This window comes from Pristis pectinata, chromosome 26 (assembly GCF_009764475.1).
Source record: "Pristis pectinata isolate sPriPec2 chromosome 26, sPriPec2.1.pri, whole genome shotgun sequence".
Lineage (NCBI taxonomy): Eukaryota > Metazoa > Chordata > Chondrichthyes > Rhinopristiformes > Pristidae > Pristis > Pristis pectinata.
The window spans coordinates 1,935,608-1,963,264 of NC_067430.1; the positions used below are offsets into that span (position 1 = coordinate 1,935,608).

Here is a 27,657-nt window from a genome sequence, read left to right on the forward strand (position 1 = left end):
CCCTCAGTAAACACCCAGGATAAATATTCGTTCAAAATCCCACCCATCTCCTGCGGCTCGAGACACAGGCAGCCCTGCTGATCTCTAAGGGGACCTACACTCTCCCTAGCTATCGGGATTTTCCTTAACTTTACCTGCCGGATCCATTTTATATCCTCTCTTTGCCCTCCTGCTTTTCCACTTAAGTGTATACTTAATCTTTTTATAGTCATCAAGGGATTCACCCATCCCCGACCTCCTGAGCCCAATGTGTGCTTCCTTTTCCTTGACCAGAGCCCCAATATCTCTCGTCAGCCAGGGTTCCCTAAACTTGCCGGGTTTAGCTTCACCCGAACAGGAACATGCTGCCCCTGGACTCTTGATATCACACTCTTAAAATCCTCCCACTTGCTATTTGTTCCTTTCCTTTCAAACAGGTTGACCCAGTTGACCTCTGCTAGATAGAACACAGAACAGTACAGCACAGAACAGGCCCTTCGGCCCACAATGTCGTGCCGATGTAACTAATCCCTCCTACCTACAGAATGCCCATATCCCTCTATTTTCCTCACATTCATGTGCCCATCCAAGCCCCTCTTAAAAGCCCTCAATGAATTTGCCTCCACCACCCTATCAGGCAATGCATTCCAGGCATCCACCACTCTCTCAGTAAAAAAAAAACGTACCTTTCACATGTGTTCTGAACCTACTCCCTCTCACCTTGAATGCATGCCCCCTGGTATTGAATCGCTCAATAATGGGAAAAAGATATTGCTTGTCCACCCTATCTATGCCCCTCATAATTTTATACATCTCCAACAGATCACCCCTCAGCCTCCACCGCTCCAGAGAAAAGACCCCAAGTTTGTCCAGCCTCTCCTGATAGCACATGCCCTCTAATCCAGGCAGCGTCCTAGTAAACTTCCTCTGCACCCTCTCTAATGCATTGACATCCTTCCTAGAGTGAGGTGACCAGAATTCCACGCAATATTCTAAATGCGGCCTAGAGTATTAGATCCTGCCTAATTCACCCAAAAAGAGCCTTGCTCCAGTTTAGGACCCTAACCTGTGGACCTGTCCTATCCTCTTCTATCACTATCTTAAAACTAACAGAATTATGGTCACCAGAGCCAAAGTGCTCATTCTTGTTTCCACTGTCTCTTCAGCCTTGACCCTCCTTATGTTTAGAATCTCCTCCCACCCAGTAAAGCTCCAAGAAATACACTCTCCTCTAACTATGACTTTGTGAACCTTCCCAGATCTAACATCTCCACCGCTCTGAGCCATGCAAGCCCCTGCCCGCTGCTGAGGCAGCAGCTCCACCAGCTGTGCCACAGTGCTGCCCCGCACTGATATTGGTATTGGTTTATTATTGTCACTTGTACCGAGGTACAGTGAAAAACTTGTCTTGCATAACGATCGCACAGATCAATTCATTACACAGCACAGTTACATTGAGTTAGTACAGAGTGCATTGAGGTAGTACAGGTAAGTGACATAGAATTTAAGTTTAAAAGTGTAGAACGATTATAGTAAGGGTCATGAGTAGATGTGTAGAGAGCAGCTTACAACGAGTCGCCACGCTCCAGTGCCATTTTGCTTGTGGGCCATTCACATTTTGTTAGGTACCCTCGAGATGTTTTACAGTGCTAATGCTTTTTTTTAATAATAAATTATGAAAAGTAATTAAGAAATGAGAGTGTAAACCTGCTGACATTACATTATTCAAGATTCAGGTGGCTGTGGAGATGATTAGGCTGTGGCTTCACTGACACCAGTGGTGGGACTCATGACCGATATTATAGTTCACAATAAAGTTCTAGGATTGCATGTGTGGTGGGTTGGACATTAACCCTTTTAAGAATTGGGTTCAAATCCACTTTATACTACTGCTTTGCTATGAAGTGAGTGTGGACAAATTCTGTTCGGTCCTTGGTGCACAGCTGATTCCGATTTGAAGTTCAAGAGGTTGTAGTCTGGGAGTCACCTCAGAAATGGGAAATGCCCTCCTGGTGCAGTAGAGGGAGCTGTTTGGAGGTCAGAGCAAACTTTACTCCCCAACTCAGGGCAACGTGCAGGACCTGAAATCTTCACAAAACATGAAGCAGAAATAAACCTCTGTGCAACCAAAAGTCCACTGAACAAGAGTAGTTCAAAATGTGCTTGAAGAATTACGAAGATCTTCAAAAATGGTAAAGGTATAACCTGGAAGTAGGCCCATTCACACAAGCAAATGGTTCTAATCATACTTACCTTCCTTTTTGGTATCTCCTCTGCTCTTTTTCATAATCCACCTCTCCAATCGAATGTGCCGTGTTGACAGAGTTTGTTCCTTGCCCGTGGAGGTGGGAATGAATTTCACCTCCTCCCAACTCCCTTTGAAGATATTTCCTGACTTGTCTCATCTCTCCACATTCTACATTCTATCTGTGATTCCTTGTTTTGGATCATTCAATCACTGTAAACTTTTCACTTCAACCTTTCCTGAGCCACTCTTTCACAACGTTAAATACTTCAATCATATTGGACAGTAATCTGCATTAATTTCATATAAAATTGACCCATTTTTTCTTGTCTGTCTTTCTTGTTTCTCTTTCATTCCATTGAAATAATATGTTGCCCTTTGATTGTAGGGGAATTTCCGAGGCCTGGATTTGAATGAAGAGCTGTACATCGGTGGATATCCCAACTTTGATAACATTTCCAAAGTAACTGGAAGTAACAGTGGGTTTATGGGTAAGAAGGATGTTCAGAAGTTGTCTGTAAAAAAAAAGTTTGATTGAAGTCTTCAGAGCAGCCCCTTATGTCAGAACATGAAGTGATTTCCCTCCAATATACTAAGCTAACACTGCAAAGCTCATGCCTAAAGATCAAGGCTTAAATGTGAGCTTCCTCCAGTCCCCAGGAGACGGCTCTGCCCAGCCTTATCGGTTCATCTCCAGGGAATGAGATGCACAGGATAAGGCTGAGAGGCAATGGTGACAGCAATGTAAAGACTGGCTTCGTTCCATTGGCAGCTTCCAGATGGACCACACCTACTCTTTGGGTATGACAGTGTAGTGGGTAAATTACAGGACTAGTAGCCATCATCCTGGGCCATTGATCCAAGGGCACAAGTTCAAATCCCACCTTGGCAGCTGGGGAATTTAGATTCAAGTGATTGAATAAATATGTAAAAGTTTGTCTGAGTTAAGAGAACAAATATCCTCAGGGAAGGAAGTCTGCTGAACCCACCCGCACCAACACATCACCCAAGAACCGCCAATGTGGTTGTCTCATAACTGCTGCTTCAGTTCAGGGCCAGTCAAGGAGAGACAATAAATCCTGAGACTGTCAGCAATGCCCACATTCTGTGGATGAATAAAGAAGAAAAGTAATCACAGGGTGGAGGGAGATGTGGAGGAATCTCTTGATGCTTTTGTTTGACTGCTTTCTCAGTTTGAGAAGTGGTATTTATAAGGATTTAACAAGCATTGGGATCAACTGTTATCCTCCTCCTCCAGTGGGATTGATGCAAATGAGGGAATAAGTTGGACCGGGCCGGGAGAGAGGATTGGTCACATCATCCCACCTGTTCACCATTATATGTAGCTTAGAATCTGCTTCCTTTGTGCACAACACTTACCTTGGACTCCCCACACACCAATCACATCCTGAGCTCAAATTGGCCTCCTTGAATCTGTTGCTAAGGTTACCTCAAAAGCAATGATCACTATTTGCCCATAGATCTTCAGGCTGAAGGAGAAGGGTTCAAGAAAATGATGACTGGAATCTTTCCCTGCCCTGTTCGTGGATAAGCTACAGATTGTCCTCATTCATCTCTGATGGTTTGCTGGTACAATTATGAAGGAAGGCCGTTGAGCAGTGCTCTGGAGAGAAGACTGTAATCACAGCCATAGATCAGATTGGGCTTTACTTCCTCTGTTTACCTTATCGTCTCATGGCAACTTTACACACCTGTTTGCTGTGAGAAATGTATTGTTACAGGTCTGAACATACTGACAGTGAGACCTGGGACAATAAACCCACTGTGCCCAAAGCCGACGTCAAATCAGTTTTATCACAGTCGTGTCATAACTGGGTCTTGCGGTAAACCCACCGGTTGAATTTTGACTGTTTTGCACTCAGGTACACCTTAAGATATTTTCAAATATCAATCCCTAAGAATGTCGGCAAACCAATATTGTTTTCTGACTTGGTTATTTCTCTGGAGTCATGCTGATAACCAACTGCAAACCAATCGGTCAAAGCAGACAGTCATTGTGTTGTGACCACTCTGAAAACTCCCAGAAACTGTCGTGCAGCTTTTGGGTGGCAGTTTGTAGCAACGGAAATTATCAACAAACAAACCTTGTGGTGATTGCCAAATATGTAACTAACACAGTTGATCAACATTGAACATGCTGACTCACTCTATGCTCTGAACAGGTTGTATCCGCCAACTCATCATTCAAGGTGATGAGGTGATCTTCTCAGCTCCAGACCTGAAAGCCAAAGGAATATCCAACTGCCCCGTCTGCAAAGATAATCCTTGCAAGGTACAGGCTTCAGTTGTGCTGTTTAGATAATGGTTCACTTGTCAATCTTGAAGTTATTCTCATGGGACTTTGGAGTTTTTGCTTTGATTCCTTTTCACTTCTTTAAAGAGCCAGAATTTGGATCCAAGTGGTGATTGCCAGTGAAGTGCTGAGGAATCCCAGTGAGACTGGCCTCCACCATTGGGCACCACATGGAGTGCAGCAACAGTGTGGTGAGAGAGCGACACCACCTGTTGGACAGGAGGTCTTGAGCTTTGATGTTTGGCATTTAGACAGCTGAGAGCTGGTGATTCGATTGAAAGATCTGCCCCATTACCTGTGCCAGACGTGGCAAACTGCAAACAAACTTTGGGACTTCCTTGTTTGTGTCTGTGTGTACGTGCAAATACACCTCAAACTTGGGTGAAGTAATGAAGGGAAATGCAGTGAAGCCAAACACAAGATATTTGTTTATTGTCTCCACCCGATATTTTCCAGTGTAATTTCTCCTGGCTCAGCCAATGCTAGACCAACTTTTGCTTCCACTCATTCCATATTCTTTTAGAAGCACTTATAATCTGTATTTTTATTTCTTTCAAGTTCACTTTCATATTTTTTTATCTGATTTTTTTTGGCTCCTTTGCTGGTTTCTAAAACTCTCCCAGAATTCAAGCTTCCTGCTCTTCCGGGCACCATGATAAGCTTCTTCACTGAGCCAAATTGGTTTGTCATGGATGGATCACTTTTCTTGTTGAGTTTTTATTTCTCAATGAATTGGATAGTTATTGAGAATTCTAAAATATTTCTGTATATGTTTCCCTTTGTTTATCTACCATCACAGCTTTTGAGCCAGCTTACACAACCTGGTCAACAGAACTATCTAATGGGTTTATTTAAATTCAAGACTCTACTTTGGTCCTTCAGTGTATCACTCTTGCGCCCAAGGTTAAGTTCTGTCATTCAATGAACAGTCATCCCATTACAAGCATTTACTGCAAGACTACTGATTAACTGTGCCTCATTACACAACATAAGATTGAAAATAACCTTTTTCTAAGTTATTTACATTTTGCATTGCCTTAGTAAACTGTCCTGAACTATTTCTAATGTGTTCTATTAACAAATTCTCAACCATTTTTGCTAATTTGGTTTATCCCGTCTTTGAGGATTAAAGATTCCCATAATTATTATATTATAGAACAGTACAGCACTGGACAGGCCATTCAGCCCACAATGTTGTGCCCATCTTGATGCCAATTCATACCAAATGTCCTCCTCCTGAGTATCATCCACATCCCTCCAATCCCTTCATATCCATGCGTCTGTCGAATAAACTCCACCAAACCGCCTGCTTCCACTACCCCGGGAACTTATTCCAAGCACCTACTAGTCTCTGCGTAAAGAAACTTGCCACTCATGTTGCCTTTAAACCCCCCATAACCTTAAAAGCATGTCCTGTGGTGTTTGACATTTCTATCCTGGGGAGCGTGGCGACACGTTGCAAGCTGCTCTCTACAGATCTACTCATTACCCGTACTATAATCATTAAAGCAAGCTATGCCTCACATAATTTTTAAAACTGCTGTCAGGTTAAAAACCTCTATTATCTTTGTAATCATTTCTTGACAAATCATTTGTCCAACAGTACAGCTACTTTATGCAGAGGGAACCTGTAAAATATTCCTACTAGGTTTTATTATCCCTTGTATTCTCCCATTTCCACTGATAATATACAATCTCCCTCGTTATGGCCTTGCACCTTATTGTCTGCCTGCACTGCACTTTCTCTGTAACACTTCATTCTGCATTCTGTTATTGTTTTCCCTTGTACTACCTCAATGCACTGATATGATGGAATGATCTGTATGGATGGCTTGCAAAAAAAGAAATTTCACTGTACCTCGGTGCCTATTGACAGTAATAAACCAATTTATCAATTTAATGATCTGACTTCCTGATACTTCCTCGGCTAGATCAATTCTCATACGCTCTCTTTATTATCAAAGATGTCCCACCCCACTAGTGCCTTTTGTCCATCCCTTCTTAAGGTCAAGTTCTGTGGAACATTTAATTCCCAGCCTTAGCCACCGTGCACTTGGCTCTGAAGTGGCTTTTAGAAACACACTTATGCTAATCGTGTCATTATTTAGTCTACCTTGTCACATTAAGCCTTATTGAACTAAGCAGTATTAATACATAATGTTATTATAACTAATGGGTGATTGTGCCAGCATTAAGGATGTGATGTTCATTAATGCTTCTCTTTCAGAATGGAGGTCAGTGTGTTGACTCTGAGACAAGCAGCTACGTATGTCACTGCAGGCAAGGGTTTACTGGGAGCAATTGTGAACATTCACTGGCTTCACACTGTCACCCAGGTAAATGTGACTTCCAGAAGCACCAAAGATTCGATGTGGAAAATAATCCTCAGTATCATTGGGTCTGGGCTGTCAGAAGGGGAATTGTTTTACTGGTCCTTGACATTTCATCTGTTCTATTGAAGAACTGGGGAAAGATGGCCCCCAGTGACAGGAGTCACCACTGGATGGCGATGTGCTGCCGGTTTGGGACAGAGGAAGCGCTTTGGTCTCTGAATCAAGCATTTGTGGTTTTGAGTATTGCAGCAGCACACAGTGTGGTCAACCAGTCTGAGGGCGTGGTTGGTGCACCTTCAGAAATGCTGTTTTACAGTAAATCAAAACCTGGTTAGGTTAGTAGGGGAATTCTCTTTATTAACAGCTCATTTGTCTTCTTGCTGTTTATTGACCCTCACCGTACACAACTTAAGATATTTAAGATAAGGTATTTATTCATTAGTCACATGTACATCGAAACACACAGTGAAATACATCTTTTTGCGTCACTGAGAGTATGCTGGGGGCAGCCCGCAAGTGTTGCCACTCTTCCGGCGCCAACATAGCATGCCCACAGCTCCTAACCTGTACGTCTTTTTTGGAATGTGGGAGGAAACCGGAGCACCCGGAGGAAACCCACGCAGACACATAGAGAGAATGTACAAACTCCTTACAGTCAGTGGCGGGAATTGAACCCAGGTCGTTGGCGCTGTAAAGCATCACGCTAACCGCTACACTACCGTGCCACAGTACCATGCAACAATACTTAAGAACTAATTGTGAAGTGCTTTGCAACATCATAAGGATGTGAGAAACGTTGGATAGATACATGTATATAATGGAAGTTATTTTTAATGTTCCTCCCTCAGTACGGAAATTCCCTGAGATCTGTCAGTTTTCCATGAAAATGAGAGTTTAAATTCATCAGTCAAATCAAATGGATAAAATTTGGAGATATCAAATTAGATCTTAAAAAGTGATCAAAGGCTGAGATTTGCTGAGATCAAAGGCTCCAGCATGTAATGATAATGGATCCTGAAGGCTGGAGACAGAGTTCTCCTCTCCATGAAGGAAGCAGTAATGTCTTTGTCAGAAGGTGCTGCACAGGTTCTGTTGATCATGGTCAGACGAGGTGTTAGCTGAGAACTACAAGCAATTCATCCACCTGGCTGTACAGCTAAAGAGTTCCACTGGGGCCTTGAGTGGCAATTGGTTTACAGGTTAACAGGGAAAGAATTTCACTGTTTTGAATGACCTGGACATGTTAGAATTGTTCTCTGTGAGGTGGTGACAACTATTTGCAGAAATACGGGCCACATTAAAGACCTAATGAAAATCTCTGAAGATCAAACTCACCTAAGGAGGTATAGAGTAGGTTAAAGATGGACAGGGAAGGAGGGGGGAATGGAACTGATCGATGTAGTTGGTGACACCTGTTTACGGTTTGTGTCGACAGAGGCTTGTGGTCCAGATGCAACTTGTGTGAACAGACCGAACAGTCTTGGTTATACCTGCCGCTGCCATCTCGGTAAAAGTGGGCCAAAGTGTATGGATGGTGAGTCTCTCTCTTCAGTTACAGTCGTCTCACATTTAACAAGACCTCGTATTGTTGACATACTGAAATTATAGACAGAAGGAAAATAAAATTATTCCAACTATCTTTATTTCACTTAAATGTGTCACATTTATTTTGTTGGTATGGAGCATTGGGAGAACTTCAACCATGGTCGGGCTCACCAAAAATCCCCAAGCAAAGCTAACTCCTTTTGCACAGGTTTAAGGACTGAAAAGTAAATAGCAGGGCTTAAGCTAAAAACCCTTCAAATTTCCTGATGTCATCCATTCTGAACTTCTGAGAAATGAGGAGCTTGCGGGCAGGTTCCATAAACATGAACTAAAAACAGAAAATGTTGGAAATACTCAACAGGTCAGGGAGGAACAGAGTTCATGTTTCACAACTCTTCTGATTGTAGGTCTTCTGCATCTCACCTCACGGATGCTGCCTGGCCTGCCGAGGGTTTCCAGAACTTTTTGTTTTATTTTCAGATTTCCAGAATCTGCAGATTTTTGCTTTTCAACTCTGCATAACCATGACTTGCAATCTCCTGAATTTCAAGCTGTTTAAAATGATGAAAGAAATCAACCATGTTGCCAAAGAGAAATCATGTCATCTGGTAAAGGAATCAAGAAGGTGTGGACATTAAATTAAACTATTTAGAGGGGAAATTAGAGAAGATCTTTTCATAAAGATTACAGAAATCTGGAATTCTCTGTTCTAAGAAGAAATTGGAGCCAAGATTGAAGTGAGAGGATTTTTACTGGGTAATGGTATCAAGACTGGGGGGCAGAATCCAGAAGGTGAAGTGTAGCTACAGATCAGTGATTCTCCAATTGAATGGTAGAGTGGAAATAAAAACAGAGAGTGCTGGAAATACTCAACAGGTCAGGCAGCATCTGTGGAGAAACAGAGTTGACGTTGCAGGTTGATGACCTTTCAAGAGAGCTGGCCAACTGATAAAAATTGGGAAGGTTGGTAATTTGAAATTGTTGAATTCACTGTCAAGTCCTGAGAGCTATAACATGCCTACAGATACTGTTCCTTGAGCTTCAGTGGTACAGTGTAGGAGGCCAAAGACAAAGAGGCTAGAGTGAGAGTGAGGTGGAGAATTAAAGTGGGTGGAAAGTGGGAGACGAGGATTATCCTCGTCTGAATGTGGTTTCCCCAATGCACGGTTGTTTGATGGTCGGCGAGGTCTCAGCAGACAAAGGGCCTGTTTCCATGCTGCATAACTCTACGACTCTTTGACTAATGCAGAGAATGCCACACCATGAGCACCAATTACAGTGTAGTAAGTGGGAAGAAGCACAAATGAAGGTTTGAGGATTCCAGCATCTGTTTTAGAATGGTAAATAGTGGATTGAATGGCATGCTCAGGATCAACAGACCAATCAAAGGCTCAGAGCACAATGCATCCAATGGGTTTTCTCCATTTTGTTCCTCCTCTGGAGGCACACCCTAAAAAGTAGCATCAACTTTGTGGAGAGCTCGCAATGCTGAGCTGTTGTATCTTCACCATTGCTAGGACATCAGGCAGCCTAAATGGATCTATCTCCTTTCTTTAACTAACACTTTGCAGATTTGTAAAGTAGACTCGTCTTCTGTCTCCTCACAGGTGACTTGATTACAGCTCCTTCCTTCAGAGGCGGTGATTCCTTCGTAACATATCCACCACTGACCAACGTTCACAATGAGCTGACGATTGAGCTGGAGTTCAAACCTCGCTCACCCACAGGCCTCATGTTCTACAGCAGTGGGAAGAGAATGAAAATGAATGACTTCATCTCCATCTCCATGGTCAACGGGCACGTGGAATTCCGCTATGACTTGGGATCAGGTTGGTGGAGCTCAGCCTGGTTCAAACATTTCTTCTGGTCTTGTAACTCTTCATGTGTAGGATTCAGCATTCAGTTGTTACTTGAGTTTCTTTGATATTGAGCATTGTTGTTTAGTTCCTCTGTTTGACTTCCTTGCCAGTCCCATTTCCCGAAAGAAGTGATGTTGTGACAGTGGATGGACCCCGGTGGGATGGGGGAGGTGTAATGGAAAGTTGTGGGACTTCTATTCATCAGCAGCGTGTTAATCTGCAATGAACGCTAGCTTTCTGTTGTCAACGCTGCCTTATATTATTGATGAGATGGAAGTGTGCCAGATTCTCCTCTGAAGGGCAGGGCAGTACCCTTGGCAAATTGCCACCCTGATGGTAAAAAGCAAACTTGTCACCTGTGAGGCTGAAGCTGCTGGTTTTCGGGGAAGACAACATGATGGGCTGTCCCCTGGATTTGGGAGAGATGTTGGCTGTTGATCCGAGATTTGCTGGTTTCCACTCCGTCCCAAATGCTATTGTTGGCAGTGGGATAAGGATGGGAATGGGAAGCAGGTGAGATTCCTAAACACCCTTGGGAGTTGTCCCTGGTTCCTTGAGGATTCCATTGAGGACACCACACCTGCAAGGGCCACTGGGACCTACTCAACCTTTCTTGTATTGGGTCTCCTGGAACAACCCAGTGCATCTGTGATAAGACTATTGAACGGTTCCCTTATACAATGAGATGGACTATGACCTCACGATCTACCTTGTTGTGACCTTGCACCTTATTGCACTGCACTTTCTCTGCAGCTGTGACACTTTACTCTGTACTGTTATTGTTTTTACCTGTACTACCTCAATGCACTCTGTACTAACTCAATGTAACTGCACTGTGTAATGAACTTAGGTACAGGTGCAGTGTCCTTAATTTACTAAAACCCTGCCCCCATTTGGGCCTTTTACAGGACTAGCTATTCTGCAGAGCACCAAGCCAGTCACTCTGAACAAATGGCACAGGCTGAAAGCACATCGACACGACAGGGACGGTTCACTGACTGTCGACAACGAGGAAGAGATCAGAAATGTGTCTCCAGGGAAAAGCCAAGGCCTTAATCTTCGAAGCCCTATGTACCTTGGTGGTGTGGCAAGGTCGGAAGTTCTACCCAAAGCAGTCAGTGTTACAGAAGGAATTGATGGGTGTATTGCTAAGGTGCGTCTCTAAAGGAAGGACATAGCAACATCAGCTGTCAGCAGGGAGTGTCACTTGTTAATACCTGCTTATACATGTTCTCCCTTTGCCCCTGGTCTGAAGCACTACCCCCTGGGCCAAAGACTGAAGAGCTTGGCTCTGTGCTTGATTCCTTCCTAATGCACACTGTGTGTGAGTCAGTGAGAGAAGCCTGTGTTGATCGATCCCTCACTTCTCCTCTTCCCCCTCTCCTCTGGTGTAAAGTATCATCTTGGTAGAGCACCAGTCCTCAACCCATTCCCAATTAAACTGCCTCTCTCCTCTCTTCCCAGTAAAGTACCCTACCCCTCCTCCCTCTCAAGTGAAATACCCCTCCTCCCTCCATTCCCAGTTGTCTCATCAACAACATGGCCCAGATGAGAAACTTCTCTCTTAACACAGTTCCCTCTGGCACTTCACACAATGTTCAGCTCTTTGCTGCGTTATTTAAATGAATTGATTTATTTTAAATAACTGAAGGATTAAAATAGTCAAGTGACACCAGGTGTAAAAGGGATAAGTGTAAAAGTGTTGGAATAAGCCTTATGGTGGGTGTTTAAGGACATAATTGCATCCAGTCATCCCTGGAGAAAGAGTGCTACTCATCTTCCCAGTTACAAATCAAAGTCCAGGTGAAGGGTCTCGACCCAAAACATCGACTGTCCATCTCCCTCCACAGATGCTGCCTTTACCCACTGAGTTCCTCCAGCATCTTGTTCATTGCTCCAAGTCAAACATTATTCCTCCATATTTCCTTGCCCATTTCAGAAAAATAAAGTGATTCCACTCTAAAGTTGTGATTGGACTGAAAGCAAAACACTTGGTCTCTGTGCCTGGTTTAAGTCTCAGAGATAACTGCTGCTCCCTGCTGTTGGCACTCAGATTGTTGTCACTGTGTGGTTGTATACAATGTGTTCACCCTACATATCTCACCTCTCTGCTATTAACCAGGTGTCAATCAATGGGAAGAAAGTGGATATCTCCTACACCTTTACAGAGAGCCAGAACGTGGATCAGTGTTATGACAATTCACCGTGCGACCGTGATCCTTGCCTGAATGGTGGAAGGTGTCTGATGACTGGAGAGTATGAGTATCAGTGCATCTGCACAGATGAATATCAGGGTGAGTTGGCAGGGAGCTCCCACTTCTCTGAATTTGAACAATAGGGGTGAATATGTAGTGGTTAGCGTAACACCTTACAGCACCAGCGACCCGGGTTCAAATCCGGCCACTGTCTGTAAAGAGTTTGTACGTTCTCCCCGTGTCTGCATGGGTTTCCTCCGGGTGATCCGGTTTCCTCCCACATTCCAAAGACGTACGGGTTAGGAAGTTGTGGGCGTGCTATGTTGGCGCCGGAAGCGTGGCGACACTTGCGGGCTGCCCCCAGAACACTCGACGCAAAAGATGCATTTCACTGTATGTTTCAATGTACATGTGACTGATAAAGATATCTTATCTAATAGGGCTCAATAAAATCTTGAGGGCAGTTGTATGCCAATATACGAACAGGTCTGGCATAGATAAGGTTGGTCAGTAACTTTTTCCCAGAGTAGGGGAGTCCAAAACTAGGGGGCCTAGATTTAGGGTGAGAGGGGAAAGATTTATAACGGACCTGAGGGACAGCATTTTCACCCAGAGGGTGGTGAGTGTATGGAACGAGCTGTCAGAGGAAGTGGGTGAGGCAGGTACAACAGTATCATTTAAGAAGTACTTGGATAGGTACATGGAGGGGCAGGGCTTGGAGGGATACTTGCCAAACGCAAGAGATTGGGACTAGCTGGGTGGACAAAGTGGTCGGCATGGACTGATTGGGCTAAAGGGCCTGTATCTGTGCTATTTTGCTCTGTGACTCTATATGGAGTTTTGATAAGACAAGATATCTTTATTAGTCACATGTACATGAAAACACACAGTGAAATACATCGTTTTGCATAGTGTGCTGGGGGCAGCCCGCAAGTGCCACCACGCTTCTGGCGCCAACATAGCACGCCCACAACTTCCTAACCTGTACATCTTTGGAATGTGGGAGGAAACCAGAGACCCCGGAGGAAACCCGCGCAGACACAGGGAGAACATACAAACTCCTTACAGACAGTGATGGATGTCACCACGATTCATGAGACAGTCCAATAGAGGACGTTGCCATTTCAAGGGAGGGGTTTGGGAGAAATTGGCGATGAAAATGTACTGTGTAAAGTCTGTGATGGTCACACTTTATGACACAATTTGTGTTGCTATATAACATTCCAGGAGCATTAATCGATTTCTAAGAATAGAAAACATAGTTACAAAGCAAAGTCTCAAACTCTGAATGGACAGACCTGTCAGTTATTTAGACAGATACACCAGCTTCAATGAGCCAGAGTCTGCTCAATCTGTCCCATCTGCACTTGCAGTTCCCTAACCCCCAGCTCCCCACCCCCCACTGCAGCTCCCTACCCCCAGCTCCCTACCCACCACTGCAGCTCCCTAACCCCCCACTCACACCAATCCCACAGCCATTCCTAACTGCTTCAGCATCAGGGATAGGTTGTGTACACCTCCACGTCAAGGCCATGAATAACAACTCAGCCTCGGGTGACAGAACTTGAGACCAACATCCCACCCCTCTCACTGTCCTGATAATCTGTGACAGTTCACTGCTGCCAAAGATATCTTTGCTATTCAGAAACATTTAAAACAGTTGAAATGCATCAAAATAATAAAAAATAATAATTTAATACACTAATTACAAGTATAAATGTGGAGTGGAATCATGAAGACTGAATGAAAAACTTAGCCAAATTTACCTTTTTAAAGGAAACTAATGACCTCCCATTCAAATAACTGGTGTCACCACAGCCAGTGTACAGCTGAGGGGCCAGGTGCGAAGCGAGTGTGAGTCCAACAGGAGATCTGACGCTATGTTTTAAGATCCCCCACATGTTCAGTACGTCTGTATGCAGGACGCAGATGTGGAAGTTGAAGAGACAGTGAAAGACAGAAGATAAATGGGTGGCCATTTGCTATGGAGCCACTGTGCGCAGCATCTTGACTCATAGATGCTGAAACTCTATCATATTGCACAACGTTTAGAGTGCTATATGATTGAATTTCCATAAAGAAACTCACATTAACCAAAATCAAGGATTCACTGCAATGTCTGAAGTTTCTGATCGTGGTCCTCAGTGGGTCTGCTGCTATGTGAAGGCAAGTATAGACATATGCAATCATACATTAATTCATAATCTTCAGACACCACCCAGAAAGTTGGTGTTCCCTCACAATAAAGAGAAAATGGTCATAGCTGCAACATTTACTTCTCCAATGGAGAAGGCAGGATCTATCATTCAGGTCTCCCTTTTATTTCTTTAAAATTATGACCCTGGAATTCTGTTCAATGCAAATCTTTATTCATTAACAGAAGGCAGCTTTACAAAACATATATGAACACTACCATCCTGTTTGCACATTTTCCACAATAAACATGATATGTCTGAGTGAGATGTACCTGTGGACACCAAGAGCTTTCGTCATTGGTGTTTGATTTGAAATAAAGACAACCATCCGAATTAACATACAGGACAGTTGCGAGATACAATGTACATTACAGCTATAACTTTTGGTTATGTTGATAGTTTTGTAAAGCGTATTGTTGGTTTATTGTTACTGTACAGCATTTAATCTTTCAAATACCAAATACCAGCAATGATTGAAATCCTGAGACCGGGTTACAGAGTTAGATTGCATCAATTGCCCTTTTCTACTTAATGTACAATGGACAATCACACCAATCCCAGACTCTTCCAGTACCAGGTTGCAATCTTGGGGCAGTTGACCAACCTGGGAACAACCATCCACCTCGGATCAGCAGGCGTTGAACACTTGGGCCAAGTCCTGGGTTGCTCGGGGCCCTTATCCCATGGGGACACATCCTGTGCTCTGCACGGATAAGCTTGCGGTCCTCTTCATATGTCTGTTCCCACATAAAGACTAGAGAGTCTCCTGTCAATGCATGCTACCTGAAAGTTGTTGGCACTAATTGATATCAGTATTGGTATTGGTTTATTATTGTCACGTACCAAGGTACAGTGAAAAGCTTGTCTTGCATACCATTCATACAGATCAGTTCATTACACAGTACATTGAGGTAGTACAGGGTAAAAACAATAACAGAATACAGAGTAAAGTGTCACAGCTACAGGGAAGTGCAGTGCAGGTAGACAATAAGATGCAAGGTCAAACAAGGTAGATTGTGAGGTCAAGAGTCCATCTCATCGTATAAGGGAACCGTTCAATAGTCTTATCACCATGGGATAGAAGCTGTCCTTGAGCCTGGTGGTATGTGCCCTCAGGCTCCTGTATTTTCTGCCTGATGGGAGAGGAGAGAAGAGAGAATGTCCCGGGTGAGTCTGGTGTTTGATTATGCTGGCTGCTTCACCAAAGCAGCGAGAGGTATAGACATGGAGGGGAGGGGAGGGGAGTCCATGGAGGGGAGGCTGGTTTCCATGACACACTGGGCTGTGTCCACAAGCCTCTGCAATTTCTTGCGGTCCTGGGCAGAATTGTTGCCATAACAAGCTGTGATGCATCCAGATATAGGTATGGATAGCAATCATACAAATACAATTAGCAGCAGTCAGCAAAATATTCCAAGGAAGGTTTTAGTGTTAATGCCAACAATCCAGGTTTCCGAGGCAGTCAGGAAACCCAGCAGGTGAAGGGAGGTTTCAAGGACTGGAGGTAGCAGATGAGTTCCTTTCATCAGCCCTTGTGGGCCAGAGGGATGAGCAGGAATACTTCCCGAGCCTGTCCCCAGGCACTTGGACACCTCCCCCAAATGGCAGACTCATCACACCAAGCACACCCCCACATTTCCAATCAGACCACCTGTACTACAATTGGCCAACACCCATTTCCTTTGATTGGCTTATACTCCACCTTCTCCATTTCCTCCTTATTGGCTGAGCTCTCCACTCCCTCCCCCTCACAGCTCCAATTGGCTAATCAAGTTTAAGGTTCAAATCCCCAACTTCTTATCCTCCATTCTCCCCAACCAGTCCCTTCCCCTTCTCCAGGTCGTATTTGTCTCTCATCGCCGCCCTGGATACACTGCAGATCCTACTGTGGCCTGGAACACTTGGATCCAGCTGGCAAGCTTGGGCTTCCTGGGGTTCCCCACACACATCCACTGCTCCCTTCCCACCTGCATACAGCAGTGGCGTGAAAGGACTGCTGCTCTTCCTGCCATTTTTACTCCTGAGTTTTAACAGAGAAAACATTTTCCCTGTTGTCTTTAGTTAGTGAACTGTACTTCTTTAGTCCTGGTTAATGTGTGAACTGAAGCGTTATTTCATCTCTTCTGTTTCCAGGTGTGCACTGTGAAATCTTCCAGGACAAGTGTCTGCAGGGGAACCCATGCATGAACGGAGGAACATGTGAGAAGGGACAGTGTTTGTGCCCCATGGGATACACCGGATCATACTGCGAGCTAGGTACAGATTGGTTACTATCCCATCCAACTTTCTCAGCAGCCGAGAGATTATTTGAAATGTTTTTTAGGTCCAAGAGAATACATTGGTATAAGATCTAATTAATGGCAGTCAAAGGTTTTTGTTCATGTAGTGCGGCTGTTCTCACTGATGTATCTGGAGAAGGTTACTGAAGGTTGATGTGTAACAGAATACAAGACAATAGGAGCAAGAGTAGGCCATTCAGCCCCTCGAGCCTGCCCCAACATTCAATGTGATCATGGCTGATTTACCCCAAGCCTCACCTCCTCTTCTGTGTCAGTTCCACATAACATTTAGTTCCCTAATCTCTCAAAAAGTTATCTATTTCCATTTTAAAAGCCCCAGTGATCTGGCCTCCACATCCATCTGAGGTAGAGATCGCCACCATTCACCGCCCTCTGAGAAAATCTCAGTTTTAAAGGACTGCCCCTCTTATCTCTTAATTATGTCCCTTCATTCGAGACTCTCCCTCTGGTGGAAACATGTCAACGTCTACCCTGTCATACCTCCTTAGGATTTAAATATTTCAATAAATTACCCCTCATTCTTCTAAAGTCCAGAGTATATAAATCTAACTTTTTTAGTTAGAACATAGAACACTACAGCACAGTACAGGCCCTTCGGACCACAATGTTGTGCCACCATTTTATCCTGCTCTAAGATCTATCTATCCCTCCCCTCCCACATAGCACCCTATTTCTCTATCATTCATGTGTCTATCTAAGAGTGTCTTAAATATTCCGAATGTATCTGCCCCCACAACCTCTTGTTGCTTGTAATCGGGCAACCCTCCCATCTCAGGAACCAACTTCACCAACACTGTGTTCAGTTGTAACAATACTCTATTTCTACACTCTAACCCTCTGACAATTAAGACCAATATGCCACGTACCTTCCCAACCACTTGCTGCACCTGCCATGGACTTTGTGATTCATGCACAAGAACACCAAGTCCCTCTGTACTCCACTCACTCGCAGTCTCTCCAGTTAGCTAACAGTCAACCTATTGATGCCCTCCTACCAAAGTGTACAACTTTGCCAAGTTTTCACCAAGAACAACAACTTTGATCTATTCCATCCTTGTGAAGTGGAATACCATCTGAAGGTTCTTTTCAAAAGCATAAGGAAACAAAAACAGACACCATCAGGACAATGACAGATGATTAATAGGAATGAATCAAATCTTTGTAAAAAAAAAATGAAGGGCTCAAAGAACATTTAAAAGGAGGAAGAGAAGGGCGTGAGATTTAAGGAAAGGAGTTCCACGGCTCAGGCCTTGGAGCCTGAAATCAAAGTAACCAGCGGTGGGTGGCGCTCATGAACGGTGATCTCATAGAGATTGGGGCAACTGAGGCCAGGAGGGGATTTAACACAAAAAGACAATTAAAATTTTGTGGGGTTACGGAATTCAAAAGCATGAGGAGGAACCAGCCCCTCAAACATCTCTCAGTCCGGACAGTTGAACATAATTGACTTCAACAAGGTTGCAATTACAATTACAAACCGAAATCCCCACTCAAGTTATGAAGACAAAAGAGACAGCAGATGCTGAAATCTGGAACATAGAACACTGGAAGAACTCAGCAGGTCAAACAGCATCCGTGGAGGCAAAAGGTGCAAGTCAAAATTTCAAGTCGAGGTTCTGCATCAGGACTGAGAGGGAGGAGGAAAGGTTGCCTGTGTATAGCAGTATGTGGGGAGGTGGGATAGAGGCTGGTAGGTGATAGGTGGAGGCAGATTGGGGGGTGGGAATGATAGGCAGATGGATCCAGGTGGGGAAGGAGATGGGAAAGGTGAACAAAGGGGTGTGTGTGTGGGGGGGGGGGGGGACGCCAGGGGCGAGGGTTACCTGAAATTGCAAATTCAATCTTCATACCATTTGGCTGTAAGCTACCCAAGCAGGACGTGAGCTGTCGTTCTTCCAATCTGTTTTTCGCCTCCCTATAGCAATGGAGAAGGCCTAGGACAGTCAGGTTGGTGCGGGAGTGGGAATGGGAGCTGAAATTGCATGTAAATGGAAGGCTGAGATGGCCGTGTGGGTGCTTCATCACCTAGTCTGCACTTGGCTCCTCCAATATGGAGGAGGCAACATCATGAGCACCGAAAACTGCATTGGAAGAGGTGCAGGTGAATCTCTGTCTCACCTGGAAGTGCTGTTTAGGTCCCTGGATGGTGGTGAAGGGACAGGTGTTCCACCTCTTTTGGTTGCAGGGGAAAGTGCCAGAGGATTGGCAGGGGTGGGTGGGCCGGGGAGTCATGAAGAGATTGATCCCTGCAGAAAAGAGGGGAGAGGGGAAGAGGCGACTGGTGCTGGGATCACTTTGGAGTTAAAGGAGGTGGCAGAGGGTGATGTGTTGGATGAGGAGGCTGGTTGGGGGAATGGTGAGGACCAAGGGAACTCTGTTGCTGTTCTGTCTGCGGGAAGGGATGGGTAAGAACAGACGTGTGGGAAATGGAGCCAGATGCAAATTGGAAGGACAACATCTCATATTTCAGTTGTGTAGCTTATAACCCAATGGAATGAAGATTGAATGTACCGACTTCAGGTAACGCAAACCACCGCTGTTCCCCTCCCACACACACTCACCTGTCCACCTGGTTTTCTTCTCCCTCTGTTTACCTTTCCCACCCCCACCCCCCAAACCTGGTTCCACCTACCCATCATCCCCTCCCCATCTGGTTCCACCTATTACCTACTGTCCCACCCCACCCCCATACTGCCAGACACTAACGATCTTTTCTCTTCCCTCTCGACCCGAAACGTCCACTTACTCCTTCTGCCTCCACAGATGCTGCTCGACTCGCTGAGTTCCTTCAGCCTTCTGTTATTTGCTCCACTCAAGTTACCTTGTTTACTTGCTCACCAGAAGCTACATGCATCAGCTTAAAAAACACAGCCTGCAAGAATTTAACTGTTAAAAATTACTCACTTTATTAAGTTAGGATGAACATAGTAAAATAATATTTACGTGTGCCTCTCTCGGTCACTCACTAAAGCCCACACTCTGAGACTGCAGGACTCCTGGATCCACTGATGACTCGGGGAAAATAGTTCAGCAGGACCAATAAATAAAACTACTCTCTTCCTGCAATGTCTGGGGGAATTCCAGAGTGAGGGAAGGTCAGTGGAAGGTGTTGGCGGTGAGATGATGCAGTCCCACTGCTGTGAGTCACAGATTCCCTGAGGTCCCAACCTTCATTCAGAATGGAGTAAGGCATTCTTTCTTGCTTCACACCTCCACTCTGAAACCTCAGGTTTTTTCTCATCATTTTTATGATATATATGTAGGCCGATCGGCCACTGACTCCATGCTGTCTCTTGGAGGAGTTAGTCCCATTTCCCCACTACTTTCCCTGTAACCTGTTCTCTCTTATACGTCCAAGATGGTGGTGCCAGTAAACATCTAACAGTTAATAATCACCAAGTCCTTTGGCTTGGAATCTAAATAAAAAGTGAAGGCAATGTTTGCATGTTGAAGTCATAGGAGTTACACCAGACAGCTCTGTCAAGGTAGTAATGCTGCTTGTGCCTAAGGTTGCTTCCATCTTTAATTAGTGTTGATTCATTTTACTAAACTCTTGTTAACTATTTACACAATGCTGCTTGTCTGTGAAATGTGCATGCCCAACACCACACCTCCAAAGCACACACTCTGTTCTGAGCTGTGCATGGGTGAGGTTATCAGGAGGACGGAGGAAAAGATTCAAGGACATGCTCAAAGCCTCGTTGGAGAAGTGCAACATTCCCGCTGACTTCTGGGATCTTCTGACCTGCCCCAAGTGGAGAAGGAGCATTCAAGGTGGTGTTGTGAACTTCATGCCCATGTATCGGTTGCACACAGAAGCCCTTCACAATTAGGTGAAGCAAAGCACCTCACAAACTGTCCACATACACACCCTATCAGCCACTGCCTACCCCATCTGTGAAAGAGTCTGCAGTTCCCACTTCGCCCTCGTCAGCCAACCCAGAACCTGAGTGGAGGCAAGGCATCCTCGATCCCGAGGGTCTGTAGGAAGAAGTGATCGTGTAATAGTGCATTGAGACTGCAGGTTGTTCAGGATGAGGTAATTTTAACTTTTGAGAAGGGAAAAGCCAAAGGAAACGATTCACCTATTAATTCATCCTCCGTTGGCACTGAGAGCAGAGGCAACTTGTATTTATCTCAATCCATCTAATCGATTCAAGATGTATCAGGGACAAGGGACAATAGTTTCAGGATAAGTAGTTAGTCATTTAGGACCAAGAAGAGGAGAAATTTCTTCAGTAGGGGATTGTAAATCTCTGCAATTCCATACCTTGGAGGGTCACAGATGGTAAATTGTTAAATATCGAAAGTTAAGATCGATAAAGATAAGCAAAAGATGTTTATTTGAAGAGGGCAAGAGGAGTTGAGGATCATCTAAATGTTAGAGTCAGCTCGAGGGGCCAAATACCCTCCTCCTCATTCTTATGATCTGTGGATCAAGGTTCTTTCCTCCCTTTCCAGTAGGAAAAACACAAAGCTATTTTGCGCACAGCAAGCTCCCACAAAACACAGTGGGACACAGATCATCTGTTTCATCAGCTTTCTTTGTCACTGCCTGCATTTGGTAGTAGGGGAGTCAAGTGCGGGGCAGTAATAGAGCCCGGGGAATTAAATTCCTAAGTTTGAAGAGTACTATATTGCTTGTGTTTACTTCCACTTTGGTGAACTTTATTCAATTTGCAGCTCGTAACGGGAAATGACTTGGTAAGTACATAGTCTGAATGTTCCTTAATCTTTCAAGTATGCCGGGTACATCATGGAGCTGCTGAGGAAATCTTTATTGTGACATACATGCAAAATATCAGGAGCCTGTTTGATATAATTCCTTGCTGTTCCTGAATATCAAGGTGGGTCATAAGGGAGCAATTGACAAGATTCATCCTCAAAATGTTTTCTGCTATTGATTATGTTTAGACCGTGATTGTTAAATCAACTCTCTAGGGACCCAGGGCTTCTTCACCTGACTGAAGACAGGCCGTTACTTCAAGGAACTCAGTGTAGGTTTAACCTTGTTCTTCAGGAATAGTGACTGACAAGTCCTAAGGTGAATTTGCTTGGGAAAAAGCAATGCAATTTGAAGAATCACACATAGAATTGCCCTGGGCAGGATCAAACTCACTGAATTTTAACCATCACTCACTCCATGTGGTTGGATTTACAATTTCCAGAAATTAAATTTTCCTGTAACATGGTAAAGTTCCAATTTGAACTTCTCTTCATTGTTCACCTCTCGCAACTCATCCCCAGGACCTGACTGAAGAGGATTACAGGATCTCAGCACTGATCACACCTCAGCCCTCTACCCAGACCCAATCACAGCCTTACCCAGTTGAGAGGCATGAGTTTCAAGAGGAGTACTTTGTTCACAAGTAGTTCAAATGTCCATAACATTCAGGAAACTCTTTATTCTCAGGGTTTGCAGTGCTAAGGACAGCTTCGTCCAGATATCCCTGAGGTTACAGAGGTCATTGGTCCCCCCTCTGTCAGCAGGCCAGTGAGGACCCGACATTCGGGATACCAGGAGTGGAGAGTTACTTCCTTTGTCTTCCTGTGTGAGGCTTGTTTGAGACTTTGCATGCAGAATATCAAGACCTGAGAAACACTGTCTTCAGAAGAATAAGGTCATCAGTTTTGGGAGCTCATTAGCTCCTCTGGAATATCAACAGGCTGTTTATTCTTTGCTCATTTAGGCTTTGTAAGGTCCTACTCTTCCTTAGGATGGAGTGGCTCAGGTCTGGGACATGTTCTTGTACCAGCTTCAGCAGTCCCATCCAAGAATATATTTTATCCTATTGGGCAGGCACAGTAGTGTAGCAGTTGGTGTAACACTATTACAGCTCCAGCGACCCGGGTTCAGTTCCTGCTGCTGTCTGTAAGGAGTTTGTACATTCTCCCTGTGTCTGCATGGGTTTCCTCTGGGTGCTCCAGTTTCTTCCCACATTTTAAAGACATACAGGTTAGGAAGTTGTGGGCGTGCTATGTTGGCGCCGGAAGCGTAGCGACACTTGCGAGCTGCCCCCAGAACACTCTACGCAAAAGATGTATTTCACTGTGTGTTTCGATGTACATGTGACTAATAAAGATATATCATTCTTATCCCATCACAGTGTCTCCTGCCTTGGGTTGGATGGGGAGGAACCAACACAGGCAGAACACTGCTGGGATATCTGGTCTCTTGATTTTTGGTGGCACTTTGGGTTGTTATTTGGGTCCCGATGAAGGGTCTCAGCCCGAAGCATCGACTCTTTGTCTCCCTCCGTAGATGCTGCCTGACCTGCTGAGCTCCTCCAGCACTTTTTGTGTGGGTTGGTACTTGGCTCCCTTTTCTCATCAATATCTGGCATTAATTCCAATTTTAACTCAGCAAACACCTGCTGCAGTCTGAAACATTTTGGAAGAGCTTCTTACAGCATCTAGGCTTGTGGAATAGTTAAAATTTTATTTATCCAACTGATACATGACCAGCACATCAAAATGAATGACTACTTCATGTTATTGTGACCTTTGCCGTCAAACATAATATACATCCCAATACCCCATAAAAAGTTAGCTATCTACATGGAACTTGTGGAAACCCCAACCACCTGCACAATAGCCTCCAAAAAGATGCTTTGTTTCTGAGTTAATGATCTCTGTGCAAGAAATAATGATGCTGATGTTTTATCTTCCTGTCGTGGAGGACATTTTATGGTGCTGTTGTTGCTTGGGCTTTCAATTTCTGCAGACTCCGGACTGAGAGCTTTTACTGCTCTGGCTATTTATTTAAGAAGTAAAAGTGCAATGGACATAAATATGCATTTGTGCCGCAACTCATCTGGACTTCCCAGACAAACCAATTGCTTATTCCAAAAGAATAAAAAACTGCCTCAGGAGTCGATGTATAAAGGGTTCCAGTCTCAGAGCAAGTAGCCTGCTTCTGTTCACTGAACACTGGTGTCTGTGCAACAACAAAAGATGTTGAGCATGTTATCACAGCCAATGAGACTTCCAACTTCCTTTATTCTGCTTCCCTAGCACGCCGTGGCACCCTCACTGTCGTTGAACTTCCAGAAGCACAATGATCAGCTTTAATGCGAGTGATTGCCTTTGCATTTTCACACTATTCTGCTGTCAGGCCATTTAAAACGTGGAAATGTGATTTAAGTTGGAAGTTCACATGGTCCATGAGCACATTGTGAAGTGAACTGTTTCTTCAAGGTTAGGTTCATTCATTTATAAAGAATGTTATGTCAAAGACACGTTTATTAATGTTTCTGTTCCCTAAAGTCTAGGGTATGTAATGGTTTGTGACAAGACACAATGGCTTGCTAATAAGTTTATTTGCACTTACACAGGGATGCCTGCTGTTACCTCAGCACCAGAGTGGCACATGGAGGGTAGTGCGGGTAATGTCCTTTACCACTGTGTTAACCTTTAACCTAACAGGAAGTGATGATGGTGTCTAATTTGGCATGGTTCCATAGTCCTAGTTGCTTACAATTTGTTTTTTTAACATTTGTTAAATGATGCACTGAAGCCTGAGAGGATTTTCCTGAAGCAGTGGATTTCTGGCAGATACCTCTGGCTCAGATGTTGCCCAACAACGGGAACAAAAATGGAGAAATATCGTTTGATTTTGATTACACTTATCTCTGTTGATGCCTAGTATCGGGGGCCCTTAATGTTTGGGTAGTTTAGTCTTAGAACCTAGAACAGTACAGCACAGGAACAGGCCCTTCGGCCCATAATGTTGTGCCAAACCAATTACATTAGGAATAAAATGTCCAGCTAAACTAATCCCTTCTGCCTACACAATGTCCATATCCTACCAGTTCCCAGCACATTCATGTGCCTATCTAAGAGCTTCTTGAACACTTCTATTGTATCTGCCTCCACCACCACCCCTGGCAGCACATTCCAGGCACCCACGACTCTTGTGTGAAGAAACTTGCCCCGCACTTCTCCTTTGAACTCACCCCCTATCACTTAAATGCATGCCCTCTGGTATTCAACATTTCAACCCTGGGGAAAAGATACCGGCCGTCTCTTCTACCTATGCCTCTCAATCTTATAAACCTCTAACAGGTCTCCCCTCAGCCTCCTCCGCTCCAGAGAAAAACAACCCAGGTTTATCCAACCTCTCCTCCGAGCACATGCCCTCTAATCCAGGCAGCATCTTGGTAAACCTCTCCTGCACCCTCTCCAAAACCTCGACATCCTTTCTATAATGGGGGTGACCAGAACTGAATGCAATACTCCAGATGTGGCCTAACCAGATTCTTATAAAGCTGCAGCATAACTTCCTGACTCTTGAGCTCAATGCCTTGACTAATGAAGACAAGCAAGCCATATGCCTTCCTTACCTTCCTTATCAACCTGTGTAGCCACTTTCAGGGAGCGATGAACATGGACCCCAAGATCCCTCTGCTCATCAACACTGTTAAAGGTCCTGCCATTAATAGTAAACTGTCCCTTTACATTTGATCTCCCAAGGTGCAACACCTCACATTTGGCTGGGCTGAACTCCATCTGCCATTTCTCCGCCCATATCTGCAACTGATCTACGTCCCGCTGTGTCCTCTGCCAGTCTTCTAATATCCACATCACCACCAATCTTTGTATCATCTGCAAATTTACTACAGATCCCTGAGGAACATCACATCTTACAGGAGGAGCATTCCACTGCCCTAACTGCCATCCTGCCTACACTGAATCAAGGACCAAGGATTTACAAACAACAAAATAAAGACCTTACCTGTTCTTACCTGTGCCTTCCTACTGAAACCTTTCTTTTTAAAGAGCTGCTCGCACTCCCCACACCTAGGTCACTTACTCAGCCTCTTGAGCCAAAGCCTCAGTCCCCCCACTCTAACACTGAACCACTCTAACAATGGCTGCTCCGCTCAACCCTAGCATCTTTTTATTGGCTGCTGCCAACTAGCTAATTAGCCAATTATAACTAACAATATGCAAGTGGCCTCTGTGTGGGTCCTGCTCACTGAGAAAGAACACCAAGCACAGAGACTCACCGCTTTTGAAAACTCCCGGCTCCAATTCCAAGTCCTGGCTCCCGCTCACTGTGATGGCAAAGGCAGCCTGCGGGTCTCAGTTGGAAAATGTCCCTCAACTTTCCGGCCCTGGGCTTTAACCTGATCGGCAAGTTTTTCGCACAGTTACATCATGGCTCTCTCGACTTGCACTCGCTGCCAGTCCCCTCCAGTGCAACTGTTTTGGACCGCGAAGACTTTAACTGGAGCCTTGTCCTGTAGTCTTATCTGGGGTCGCCAGGTCTGGTTGGAGATGATGATGATTCACCTCATCACCTCCTACTTCCAACTGGCCGGAACGCCTTTTCTCCCCATCTTTAATATTTAATACTCATGATTGGAAGTGAGAAACAGCATGTTTGTTGAGTTCACTGAGGATTCTGTCCCTGACTGCTTCACAGAATGAAGTCCAGGAGATTCCTTCACTCCCTGATTTTCCAGTTCAATTCTTTGCTTCTCTTCCCTAGATTTTTCCGTTTTTTTCTTTCTCCTTCGGTGATGCTGAGCATCCCACATGATTCCTTTCGAGTGTGGATGCTCAGCCTTCCCTCAGTGCCACCACTGACTGAGCTGATTGCAGCCAACAGAACGCGACTGCTGGTTGGCCAAGCTGCCTTGTTTCACTCACTCCATCCCTTTACCCAGGAGTCCATCTCAATTACACATGTAGCCACCTGAGCAACTGGATCCTCTTCAGTGATTGGCTGGAAAAATGATTCCATTAAGATTTAGAAGTTATCACAGTTATGGGTGGGAGCAATGCTCGACTGTTGCTTCTCAGTATTTGAGGAAAGTGGAATGAGCAACAAAGTAAAAGTGGTGGACAATATTTGCAGTTGGCTTGGATGAGGGCAAGCTGAAAGCCTCAATCCAACCCCTAGTGCATCATTTAGCTTTGACTACAAATGGTCATTACTAACACTTTCATGTAGTGTCTTCAAAATATCTATTGTAATGAAACCCAGTCCTTTATCATAGTTCCCTTATTGTCTTTGTAAACTCTTGAGGGAGAAGAATGCCCTCCGTTATGTTGCCTTAACCATTTACTCCAGAACCCCTTCAGTTGAAAGTTCAACAGGCTACAGTGTAAGGTTCAGAACTCGTTGACTCCTTATTCACCTTGGAACACTGTTTGGTGCCACTGTCTTAAGTTGGGAAATTTGGTTATGGTGCATTTAAGGACTATGAATGGACTTCTCCAACTGCATTTCCGATGTACAATTTTCTCCTTGTTTGGCACGATACATCTGTAGCCATACAAAAGATAGCTCAAGGCACTATATGAAAGAATTCACAAATTGCTTTAACAAAATTAACCCTATCACCCACAGATGGTAGTTGGTGATAGTCCGAGATTGCAAATTCTGTAAAATGGTTACCCAAATTGAGTAATCAGCCACATATCCGGTGATCACTTTCATTCAAAGTTTTGTACAGAACTAAGTTTTCAATGAAAGCGCAATTGACTAGGTCATGAGTGAAAGTATTAATATTTTTATTGTTTGTGAGTTAATGTAAAAACTATTTCCATTGACGAAAAAAATACGTCCTGCCTTATAAGAAAATAAATGGCACCCAGAGATGGGTAACGAATGTTGGAACTCTCGTCCTGTAAATGTGTTTTAAAAAATCTCTTGCTCATCTTCCCAAGGATGGAGTTAAAATT

The 27,657-nt window shown here is 44.3% G+C and overlaps 1 protein-coding gene across 6 annotated transcripts in view; it reads left to right on the forward strand.

The window, feature by feature from the left end:
* The window catches only part of hspg2 (heparan sulfate proteoglycan 2), a 429,897-nt gene that overhangs the window by 389,009 nt on the left and 13,231 nt on the right, over positions 1–27,657 (forward strand). For 5 of the 6 annotated variants that reach the window (XM_052039638.1, XM_052039643.1, XM_052039642.1 and 2 more), the window contains 9 exons: positions 2,613–2,715; positions 4,408–4,517; positions 6,766–6,874; positions 8,307–8,405; positions 10,024–10,245; positions 11,184–11,428; positions 12,398–12,569; positions 16,799–16,921; positions 24,300–24,350. In XM_052039638.1, coding sequence (XP_051895598.1) covers positions 2,613–2,715; positions 4,408–4,517; positions 6,766–6,874; positions 8,307–8,405; positions 10,024–10,245; positions 11,184–11,428; positions 12,398–12,569; positions 16,799–16,921; positions 24,300–24,350 — 1,234 coding nt within the window. The remainder of the gene's footprint in view (positions 1–2,612; positions 2,716–4,407; positions 4,518–6,765; positions 6,875–8,306; positions 8,406–10,023; positions 10,246–11,183; positions 11,429–12,397; positions 12,570–16,798; positions 16,922–24,299; positions 24,351–27,657) is intronic. The other variant, XM_052039640.1, reaches the window with a different exon arrangement.